The sequence below is a fragment of the Sciurus vulgaris genome (genome assembly GCF_902686455.1).
Source record: "Sciurus vulgaris genome assembly, chromosome: 2".
Classification (NCBI taxonomy): Eukaryota; Metazoa; Chordata; class Mammalia; order Rodentia; family Sciuridae; genus Sciurus; species Sciurus vulgaris.
The window spans coordinates 120,778,987-120,790,955 of record NC_136462.1 but is presented as its reverse complement, the minus strand read 5'-3'; the positions used below and the strand labels follow the sequence as shown (position 1 = coordinate 120,790,955).

Below are 11,969 nucleotides of genomic sequence, written 5' to 3'. Positions count from 1 at the left end.
TGGACTTGGAGCAGTGCTGATAGCCTCTAGGGCTGAAGACCAGACACATAAAACTTGAGAACTATCAATTTCCCTGGCTTTCACCATGTGGAAAGAACTAGATTTCAGTAACAGTAAATGAAGAAAGTGGAATTGGGATGGAGAAATCTTAGTTCAGCCAAGGGGGTCTCATATGAAGACAGAAAACTGACCTTTAGGGTGGTCTTCAGAGGGAGAACACCTTCCATGGGCAGAGCTTCCCAGCTTTCAGGCTTTTTCTGGAGCCAGCATGAGGTCCAGCTTCCCTTGGACTCCTCCATACACCCTGGGGTCCAAGAATAAATCCCTCTCCTGAGTGGTTTTGGTTATCGGCTCACAAGGAGCCCTTGCCAGGCAAACATCCCCAGTGCTGCTGCTCCCACTAGACTCTTGTCTTGAATGTCCCTCCTTGCATCCTGTCTCCCTGTCTGTTCCCTCAGTCCTCTGCCCTCATACAGCCCCAACTCCTGTATGTCTCCCTGACACATGGAGAACCCACACTCCAAGAAGGGAAGGCCAGGGGCTTTTCAAAGATCACCTACCACTCCAACTCTTTGGTTACTGTTTTTGAATTTTTTTTTTTTTTTTTAGATGGGGCCTCATTATGTTCCCTGAGCTGATCCTAAAACTCCTTAGTTCAAGTTATGCTCCAGCCTCAGCCTCTGCCTCCGGAGGGCTGGGACTACTGTGTCCCACAGTGCTCAGCTCCTCTTGGCTCTTTGTATCCTAGCTACTGTAGAGGTCTGCTCCACCAGTCCAGTACCTTCCCCTCTGCCCTTCCTATTCTGGCTACTCCTTGGTTCCCTCTCTGCAGCAGTAAGCCTCTCAGGCACCATTTCCCCTTACCTTCATGGCAATGACCTTCACTCCCATCTGCTAGCCCTCCTTCCCTGCAGGCAGAGGGGCAGCCTTAGGGGATCTCCCCTTTTCTGTCATAGCAATTAGGCTAGTCATATCTAGGCTTTGCCATTGAGCCCTCTGCCATACTCCCCACCCCCAAAACCTGCAGGGGAGGGTGTGGCCTGCTGAGTTTAATGGGAAAGTTTTTCCTCTTTTTTTTGCGGTGCTGGGGATCAAACCCAGGGCCTTGTGCTAGCAAGGCAAGCACTCTACCGACTGAGCTATCTCCCCAGCCCTGGGAAAGTTTTTCTTTGAGCTGCTACCCAGTGACCTCTGGCTGGGCGCAGCATGGCACAGTACAGACCTGGGGACAAACAGTCCTGCCTCCCTCTGGTTAGTACACTGGCTACTGGCTTGCTCCTTCCCCTCACTGAAGGAAAGCACATCAGGGCGAGTTTAAGGGAAGCCGCTTTAAGCATTTTGTGTGTGTGTGTGGTGATGGGGATCAAACCCAGGGCTTTGCACCTGCTAGGCAAGAGCTCTATCTACCACTGAACTATATTTCCAGCCCTTTTGAGACAGTGTCTTTGATAAGTTGCCTAAGCTACGCTCAGACTTGGGATCCTCCTGCCACAGCATCCCTGAGTCCCTAGGATTACAGGTGTGTATTACTTCACCTGGCATTAGAAGAGCCTTTCTAAACCTGAACCCTGGTTAAAACACAACCTCTGATTCTCAAAAGATGGTAAGTCCATTAGCCTGGGGTCTATCTTTTCCCAATCCCCACCATCACTCCCACCCCTCTGGCCCTTGGCACTGGCTAGTCCCCCAATACCAGATTCTCTGATGCCACGGCATTTCCACACCCATCAGTCCCCTGCTAGAAAGGCTCTTCTTATACATCTCCAGCTGGCTCTTCCAACTATAATGGCACCTCTGGGAAGCCTTCCAGAGATTCCCAGGTGAGCTGTTCCAGCTTCCACCTGTCCACCGCCTACTGTTTATAGAGTTCTCGTTATACTATATTCCAAAGAACAGGTCTTTGTCTATATGCTGTGTCTCTTCCCTTAGCATCTCACCCAGCAAGAGTTCAGCAAGAGTTTGCTAAGCCAAAGAGGTAATCCCTGGCCCTGTGTTTATCCGGACACTGATGTGACCCTAGTGGAATCAGCTTTGGGACTATGTAATGACAGAGTATACTACTAATACAGCAGATAACCTGAGAGTGGATGCTTTGGGGATGATGGGCCAACAGTCAAGGGGAAAAGTGTGAGGAAAAGCCAGGGGACCAGAGGAGCAGCTCACTTGGTCCCTTTTCACTCTGAAGGACCTCGCCCAGTGCAAGAGTCACTCAAAGCAACGGAGAGACCTGCTTGTGAAGAGGTAGAGGTTTATTGAAATATAAACATTCGAGAACATGTAAGATAGAAAATAACCACAACATACAGAGACATTTGCTGCAAGAGGATGTCTGAGGTATTTATTCACTGCCTAGGCTACCCATGTGCTATCACATTTTTTTCCTGGTTAAAATACATATAAGATGGGAAGAGGGGAGGGGACAGAGTTGCCCTGGCCAACTGCCTACCATGTGGCCTTCAGGACTGCATCTCCAGGGAGAGCTCTGCTTGGGTCAGGGCCTGGATGCTGGGGCACCTGCTAGTGCCTCCACTCTCACACTTTCTGGCTAAGCCCTTGCTGCTGGCATTGGGAAAAGTGAAGGGCACTCAGAGGGACAGGTCAGCACAATGCCTGAGGAAAGGGATCAATGACCAGAAAGATCAGTGCACTGTCCCTATGTCTTCTAGGTGGGAACAGTCCATCCTTCTATGACCAAACCCTGAGAAATCCACACTGGTCAAATGTTTGAGATTCTCAAGTGGGTCCAGCATCAGTCACCTGGTATCCTCACTAGCCCCAGATTCCAGATGCCCTTCTCTGCCCATACCTGGCATATGCCTGGTGGGAAAGGCTTCTGAGGCCAGAGGGGCAGCCCCCAGGGAGTGGGCTGTGCCCATGTGTGTGAGTGAATGTGTGCATATGTGTGTGAACACATGTGAATGTGTGTATAAATGTGAGAATGCAGGTGTGTTCATGTGTGAAGTGTGTGTGTGTGGATGTGTGTGTGCGTGCACGCACACACATGTGGAGGGCTGGGGGAAGGGAAGAGGGGATGCAGGTCAGCAGAGCGGCTGCTTACCAGGTTGAGGTATGTCTTGGGTGCAAGCTTTTGATTTCCCTTTCTTTCCCTAGACAGGACCAAGTATGGGCCATGCTGTGGTCTCCACTGCCACCACCCAGGGAGTCCTTAAGAGTGGTGTTCCAGTGAACTCATTCAGCTGAGAGGCAAGCCTTGTGCAAGCATCACACATTCTTTACCATATAGGAGCAGCTGGAGCCAAGAGGAGAGAAGGAGCTCTCTCAGCATTTCCTCATTCCCTGGGAACCCTGGCCACCGGCAGGGCCCACAGCCACCTCGTGTCCTGAGGTGGGAACGCTGAGTGGGGAGAGATATCCTGCCCTACCCTGTCAGCTGGGGTAGAGGGTGGCAGAACACAGGAGTCAAGGCCCTCTTCAGAAGCAGCCAGCAAGAGTGTGCCTCTCCATCCACTCCTCCCTCCCACCACAGTGATCCCTGAGTCATCCCACCTGCTCCTGCCCAGCCTGTGGGCTGGGGCCTTGGCAGGGCTGGAGGGGCTGGCTACTGAGCTGCGCCTGGCTAGAGCGATCTGCTCTCATTTCTTTGGTGCTACGACAACAGCAACAACAATAAAAATTAAAAAATAAAAAACAAAAGTCAGCAAAACACATATAAAAAAGATTTCAGAGATGCAAATACTTCCTGAAGAATCAAACATCAACAATTACAAATCTGAGGTATTTCAGTGAACCTGACATCGGCACATCTGGGGCTGATGGGGCTGAAATGGCCCCAAGAGACAATAACAGGAGCCAGGGACAAGTGGGTTGTCTTGGGAGAGCTGGCTAACAAGGGCAAGTGGGGAGCCTGAGGTTTGGGAGGGTCAGAACATGGGCTGTGCGAAGTGGGTGCCAGGGCCTGGCCAGCCCAAGCTCTGCTTCTCTTCAGCAGATGACTGGAGGCCCTAGGACTGAAGTCTGTCCTCACATGCTCTTTCTCAGGACCTTTAAAAGGAGGATATAGGATCCTGAGGACTGATTCAAGACTTGGATTTGAGGGACCCACCCTCCAGGAACCAGACACTAGGCAAGGTGGGTTGGGAGGACCTTCATCCCGTGCTTGGCAGACAAGAGCCAGGAAGGCATGCTCTTGGCTCCTAGCAGCACCACAAAGGATTTAAAACTGAGGATCTGGGCAGAGGAAGAGGCCAGTGAAATTGGGGTGCTGATAGAAGGCAGGGAAAGGGAAATAAATTAAAGGGGAAGGGATATGGAGGGTCTCCAGCCCTGTGTCGGCTTACAGATTGTCGATACACTGTGCCCTGGGATGGGAGGTGGCTGGGGAACCCTAGAGAAAGCTGTACACCCAGACCTCTGCCCAGTTCTCCAGGACAATCCCTGATTGGACAACGCTGACCTGTCCCGCCCTCTAGCCTCTCCCTGTCCCCAGAGAACAGCAGGACCTGAAAGGAGCCTGGACAGACCATCATGTCCAAACTCTCAATGTCTGGCCAAATGGTGTTTGACCTGGGCTCCGTGAGATGAGGTAAATTCTGTGCATCAACTTCCTTCACTCTCAGCAGGAGTAGGAGTGGGCAACTGGCTGCTGCCCGTCAGAGGGACCAGCTGGTGGAGGGCTCTGCACTAGGGGTGCCCCGTGATGAGGTAGGACTTGGTGAGCAGTGAGAGCTGCTGCTGCTGCTGCTGGCGCTACTGCCGATGCTCTGGGGAGCAGAGCCTGCGATGAGGTGGACCACTGGTTTCTGGGCAAACAGCACACCTGGGTTGAGAAAGAGAGACAGCGGACTCAGTTCATCAAGGACTGACTGCAGGTCTAACCCTGAGTACGCTCTGCTCTCCCCACAGTGCAAGGTGCCAACAGAAGCCCAGACACTGTCCTGCCTTCCTGTGCTCACACACTGCTGAGGGGACAGACAAGCAAATAGTAACTTTGATAGAATATCACAAATGCTCTGAGACCAGGGTAGCCAATGTTGTGGGAACACTGAATAGGGTCGCGAGGGTAGGACGTGAAAGGATCCAGCAGGAGAGTGTGCCTAAGCTACTGAAGGGGAAAAGGGGCCAAGTAAAGAAAAGCATGGCCAGAGAAGCTGAGACATAGACACAGCAGGGAGAGGTGCAAACCTACCAGGGCTGGTTGAGTAGTGTGGGACAACCAAGGGGTGCTGGTGGTCAGGACCACAGAAGATGGGGTTGTAGAGGTGGATGGTCAAGGTGGTGTGGTTTGCAGGGGTCATGGAGGCCCTGAAAATTTTGGGCAGGGGAAGGATATCATGGTATCTGGGTTTCAGAGTGTTCTGTGGGAGTGAGAGGAACATGGGTGATAGAGAAGAGGAGGCCTGCAGGGACTCTACTTCAGTGGTGGCAGCAAGGATAGAGGAGGAGCTAGAGAACAGAGATGCACTGGGAGGCAGGGGAAAGGCTTTGTTCCTTCCATGTCCCTGATGCCTGTGGCAGGTAGCCCAGCAGAGACCTAGAGCATGAGGGGCCCATAAAGCCTACACAATGGTTCAGTGTGTGTTGTGGTGTAGTCTCAGAACAGAAGCATTCAAACAGGCAAGGCCCTGGGAAAACACCCGTGGTTGTGTTGTTGTTTTTGAAACTGGAGATTTACTCCAGGGGTGCTTTAGCACTGAGCTACATCCCCAGCCCTTTTTATTTTTTGAGACAGGGTGTTGCTAAGATTATAGGTGTGCATCACCACACCTAGCTACACCTTCAGTTTTGATGGAAGGTACAGCTGTAGGGCTTTAAAGCCTTAGCACTGGATGCCTCACCAGGCTACCTGATACTCTTTACATCTTGGGTAAAAAAGACAAGTGACACCTAACCCAGGTCTTCTGGCCCCCAATGATAGTTGTACTTACCAACAGTCAGCTGGACTTGTTCCCAAGTTGGTCCCTAAACCACTGGAATGGCAGTGGAAAAGAATTGCCATTTCTATGAATACAAAGCTGGACACTTTGAAGAGGCTTGGTAAAGGGGCAAAACCAACCAAAGAACAAAAAACTGTTGGTAAATTAGGTTTAGGGACAACTGATAAAGACTGGGAAGGAAACCATAAAAAATGTAGACTGATTCTGCTGCAGTTAGATTCCTTTGCCAGTGTCTCAATCCTCAGTCCATTTTAAAGATAAGGAATGACCCACAATGTAATATGAGTGCGTGTTACAGTCAGGAAAGGTGATGTGTGCATTGCAAGACCCACTAATGGTGGGCGCCAACTGAACTGTAAGTTACTACAATGTTTAAAGGCACTAATGTAGTATCAATTATGAATCCTCACATAAATGACTTCTTCAATTAATTAACCAACCACCAACCAAAAAAAGAGTTAGATGAAGTCTTTCTGTCATGTGGAGGGTATCATCCTTTAGCATCCTTTTTCTTCTATAGTATAGAAGAACCCCTTTACCTTTGGAACTGCGACAATGTAAAAGGAAGTTCCCTGGAAGGTATTTGGGCTTAAGTGTGACAAGCAGGGCCAGTCAGGGAGCTGAATTGTTGCTGGCCACCACTGTGTGGGCATCTTCCAGGACTCCAGGGCCTACCTGCATAGGTGGTGCCATCAATGTCCACAGACATGTTAATGCTCCCAATGCTGCTTGTAGTCAGGTTCAGCGCTGCAGTCGAGGTATCTGCTCTGTCTTCTGGTGGTGAAAGGGAGAAGCAAGCCTGGTCAAGCTTCCCATGGTACTCCCATTGTTTTTTCTGGTACTTCCTGGCAACCCCCCACACCAGGCCTCACAATGTTAGAAAGTAACTATGAAACCACCTCCTGAACACATGGTGTGGGAAGGAACCAGGCTGGTCAGATTCCTACTGCTGACTTTCTCCAGTGAACTAGTTCTTTCTTTCTTTCTTTTTTTCTGGTACCAAGTTGAACCCAGGGGTGCTTAACCACTGAGCCACATTCCCAGGCCTTTTATTCAGACAGGATCTCTCTAAGTTACTAAGGCTGGCCTTGAACTTGTGATCCTTCTTCTCAGCCTCCCAGGTTACTGGGATTACAGCTGTGTGCCAATGTACCTGGTTCCTGCAGTGAGCCAGTTCTCTTTCCCCAATTCCCTTTGCTCTTGGAGAGAAGGGATCACAGTCAGCAGATAGGTTGGTCAGTTTACAGTAGTGCACTAAAACTTCTGAGGTGATTTGGCAAACCCTAACTGAGCACTGTAGGAAATTAGAGACCAACAAAACCCAACCTTGACTCTTGAGGACCCACCTTGTCCCTTGCCCCTTAACTGTAACTCCCTCAGGGTTAGAGTCTATATTCTCAACACAAGGCCAGTCAGCACACAGGGACTCTGTCTTCTCATCACACAGAGCACCAAGAATTCTTTCAGGTAAGCTGCCTCTCTATTAGCCTTGGGCATTGTGCAGGGGCAGGGCAGCAGGTCCCTGAAATGCTGTTACCACCTAGCTTCCTTCTGCTCCTCACCCAGGAACACTGGGGTAGAGATCAGTTACCTTGGAATCTGCACTAGCTCTCTTCACACCTGCCTCCTTCCAGGACATGCTTATGCATGTCTGCTGTGAGACAGAGTCACAGAAAGAATGACAAAGAACAGGTGTGTGAGGGGGAAAAGGAGAAAGAGGAACAAGGAAAATGGAGAGTGTGGTTTGGAAAGAGGCGGGGCACTAGAAAAAAAATGTAGAGGGGAAGGGGAAAGATGTCAATTATGCTGCTAAACTTGTATTTCCTACTTCTTATTCCTGATGGCCACCAGCACCCTGCTGTTTCCCTGCTGGCCCCTTGTTGAGCCTTAGGAATGACAGGGGTATTTTCCTCCCAGACTAGCAGGCCAGACCACAGTACCCTACTCTGGCCTACATCCAGTGAAGTACATGGGTATAGGCCAAGCCCTTTAATTTAGATAGATCAAAAGGTGGGTGGGGAAGACAAGTACAGCAGCTGTCTTTGGTTTCTCGGGGCACTGCCTGAAGCAACTTCCGGTTCCCTAGAAAACCTCAGCTTGGTGTACAGAGTTATCAGTTGCCAAAGAAACCCCATGTGGCTCTCTTCTGGCCTCTAGAACCTTCTAGGTCCTAGAAGGCAGACCTGAAGGGGCCCGTTCTAGGTCAGGATTAATACTTTACCTCCTCGCCTGCCCAGTCCCAGGAGATATGAATGGGACTTGAATGTAGTTGGGTTTGGCATGTATCAGGAACAGAAGGCTGAGCCCTGAGCCTGGCACTCACCCCTGCCATTGATCTTAATCTTCATGGGGAGCTGCCGTGCCATGCTGAAGAAGTTGCGTTGGAAGGCCTGCTGCACTAGGCGCTGCTCCTCCTCTGATAGCCTTGAAGCCTTCTTCTCGGGAGGCTCCCCTGACTCTAGCCGCTCCCGCAACTGTTCTAGTGTGGCAGTCCGGGTACTGGCCTGCTGGCTTGCCAAAGTCATGGGCACAGCCAGGCGATTTGGCACGGGCACTGTGGTCACTGGGACTCCATCACCTGTGAAGGAACTGGAGCTGGACTAATCCACAATCATCTTTCCCACCCAACAACCCCATCTTAGACACAAGGGAAGTGGGTTCCCTCCTTTCTTCCCTTCCCTCTTCCCACAAGGGCCCTGCTGACCTTTCCTGAGAGTGGTTGCTGGGGATATCCGAGGGCTACTGGTATTGGTGCCACTGCTAGAGCCAAGCCCAAGGATGGGGAAGCGGATCTTGGGTGGTGAGAGAAGGGCTGGAGCCCCAGTAGCGGCAGCAGTAGCAGCAGCAGGTGAGTAGCCAAAGAGGGAGGAGCTGTAGCTGGGCCGCCGGCCCTCTCTCCGGTTGCCATCAATGGCTGCCTGGAGCTCGGCTGGGGAGCTCAAGGCTTTCTTCTCACATTCATAGGCATATAGATACTTCATATACCTGAGGGGAAGCAAGCAAGCAAGAATAACTAAGAACAGCAGGGTGTGGTGGTACATGTCTGTAATCCCAGTGGCTTGGAAGGCTAAGGCAGGAGAATCGTGAGTTCAAAGCTAGCCTCAGCCTTAGTGAGGCCCTAAGCAATTTAGTGAGACCCTGTTTCTTAAAAATATATTAAAAATGGCTGGTGAGGTGGTTCAGTGGATAAGTGTCCCTGGGTTCAACTCCTAGTGCCAAAAAACAAAAACGAAAACTACCCCAGAACACAGCATCAGAGACCGGAAGCAGCCTCTGTTAGGCAAGATCTAGGGCACACTGGTGCACTTAGTGGAAAAGTTTGGGATCACTGGACACACTGACAGAGGTCCCTTTAACTGCTACTTAATTCTAAACATTGTTCAAATCTGAAGCACTGGTCATTAAGGGAAATTAGTAACATTTTAGCTAACATTTTCACATTTGTTTTGGTGCCTTTTTAATGCCCTGAGAGAAATGAGGCCCGTGTTTTGCAATGTCTCCCTGACTCCTTGATCTTAACATTCAGACAGAGGAACAATTCTTCTGCTGTGCCTGGGACCTAGAAGTAATGCCCTTCATTGTGACATGTGCCCCAAGAAGCAAATCTCTCCCCACAAACCTTGCTATTCTGGTCATAGCTCTGTTCCTAACTTCTACTAGAATAATTCCAACAGACAAAACGCCTCGACCTTTCAGCAAGACCACGACATACTACCAAACTGACATGTCAGCTATTCATTCCCTATTCTTCACAGAGCAACTTCCAGAGTGTTCTCAAACAACAGATTCCCTTCTGGTCCTCATTCTCCAGTGCTACTCATGGTTTTACTGCTTCTGTGACTTTTGAAACTAAGTCAAACAGTGACAAAAATAGGTCAGTGATTCCATGGGGCTTGACTGCAAGCTGAGTGTGAGTGTCAGGTAAGAAGGACCAGTTGTGGCACAAGTGCTGTTTGGGAGGCAATATTCTGGAAAGAGTGTGCATTTTACAGATAGACACTAAGGTCTGAATCTCAACTCTACCACCTATGGGCTGGTATAGCCTTGACCAAATTATTTAACCTCAAAGACTTAGTTTTTATAATATAGAAATTGGGGAAATGCGTACGTCACAAGAGAGAGGTTTAAATGAAAGAGAACGGTAAGTAGTAGCACACAGAAGACCCTGGGTCAGGGTGACTCTCATTGTTACCTGATCTAGTGTGAGATTCATCTCCAAAGCTCCTCACTGTTTCAGGAATTCCACTCCTCCTGCTAACTGTGCAATGGAATGTCCTTCCTTCCTCCTCCACCTCTGGGCTAAAACATCCCCTTTTTCCAGCTTCCACCTCTTTCCCCAGCCCTGGTCACTCACTGGGTCCTGAGGGTGAAGGCGGCACTGGTGATAGATGTGGGCAGGTTCAGGCCTTTGGTGATCTCCCTCCAGATCTTCTTGTTAATGATCTCCACCAGGCCCCCCTTCTCTGTCACCAGCTTATACAGCATGTATAGATCCAGGATTTGCTTGGCCATGATGGGGATCCGGTTGATGGGGGTCCCTGTGATTGTATAATAAAAGAAAGTCAGGGCTGATAAAGATGTCTGTATGCTCACCCTTAGCTGAATTAGAAACACTGTTCATGAATCTGCTTAGAAGTGTTATTTAACTCAAACTCCCCAAACCTGAAAGCTGTCAGACTAGCTGTCAGTTTTCTTTGGGATGAGCAGGACAACCCCAACTCCCAGGGTAAGTGGCCTTAGGCAAGACACTTAGCCTCTCTAGATCTGTTTTCCCATCTGTAAATAAGAGGGCAGGACTAGATGAATTCAGTGGGGTTGTTTGTTTGCAATACAATTACAGATTATTTCCTAATGATTTGGAAATTTACACTCCTCTGGAGCATCTGGACTCCACTCAGGAGCTGCTTCCTCTGGGAGGCCTTATCCTGACTCCCTGGAAGGGGAGGCCCTGCCTGATCACCCACCTGACTAGCTCTCTGTTACTCCCTGATAGCGGTTTGTTAACAGTGTATTTCTTTGCATACTGCCTGCCTACTTTCTCCCCTCCTGCTGCAGGATGGAGACATGGTTTCTTTCTTTCCTGTGTGCCTCATCATGTCAAAGGAGCTGCTGGACAAACAGATCTCCAGGGGAATGAAAAGCCACTCAACAATTCTCTCCCCACTAATCACTCCACCCCTTCTCTGGCCTCTGAAAGAGGGAGGGTCAGAGCAGCTTCCGCCCAATAGCCCCGAGGGGAAGTGAGAGGAGCCAGGGACTTGATTAGGAAACCTGGCACCGGGCAGGAAGGGCTACTAATGAGCACCAGGGGATGGAAGGGAGGGCGGTACTGGGGTCCTTTCACAGCCGGCTGGGATGCTCGTCAGGAGGCGTGATGGATGACTGTCATTTGGCAACCTCGGGATTAATGATCTGTGGGTCAGAGGGGAGAATTCCACAGGGAAGGGTCACCGTCCAGGGCAGAGTATGAGACTTGTTGCCTTTTGATGGCAAACTCCTTTTACTGTACACAGGCTGCTGCTTCTGTCGTGTACCTCCCCTGCCTGCTCCCATCTCACTGAAGACATACTGAGCTATCTGGTGGTGTCACAACAGTTGAGCAGAGAGGGCTATTTGCTTCTTCTGCTTCTCCTGCTCTCCCCTAAAGGCAGGCCAGTTTTCTTCTCAGTTCTAAATATCAGAAGTCAGAGAATGGAGTCAAGGGCCCCACACTTCTGAAGAGGAAGCATGTGGGAATACTATGGCAGGATTATACCTCTTTTCTAAGAGTGGGAGGGAGTGACCAATCTTGAAGACCTTTGTCTTGACCAGCTAGTCTTTGGAGAGACAAGGACAAAGGAGTCATGGAATTAAGACTAAAAATATTCATAGGTAAAATATCAGCAGATTACTGGTATACTCAGAAATACAGTTCACAAAAGTGGTTAACATCTCCCCATGCTGTTCTTGACAGTGAATCTTACACCTACCATAATACAAAAGCCTAGCATGGCAGAATTGATCTCCTGGTACTACTTCCTTCTGGAGGCCTGTCTGCCCAAGTACACTCATGGCTTTGATAAATACACAGATTCC

The 11,969-nt window shown here is 49.8% G+C and overlaps 1 protein-coding gene across 3 annotated transcripts in view; it reads right to left on the bottom strand.

The window, feature by feature from the left end:
* Nucleotides 1–1,118: 1,118 nt before the first annotated feature.
* ARID3B (AT-rich interaction domain 3B) overlaps nt 1,119–11,969 on the bottom strand; it is a 49,113-nt gene continuing 38,262 nt past the window's right edge. For 2 of the 3 annotated variants that reach the window (XM_079127322.1, XM_079127323.1), the window contains exons 5-9: nt 10,249–10,432; nt 8,599–8,879; nt 8,218–8,472; nt 6,570–6,668; nt 1,119–4,777 (exon numbers count right to left, since the gene is read on the bottom strand). In XM_079127322.1, the coding sequence (XP_078983448.1) occupies nt 4,611–4,777; nt 6,570–6,668; nt 8,218–8,472; nt 8,599–8,879; nt 10,249–10,432 (986 nt within the window). In that variant the 3' untranslated portion in view covers nt 1,119–4,610. The remainder of the gene's footprint in view (nt 4,778–6,569; nt 6,669–8,217; nt 8,473–8,598; nt 8,880–10,248; nt 10,433–11,969) is intronic. The other variant, XM_079127324.1, reaches the window with a different exon arrangement.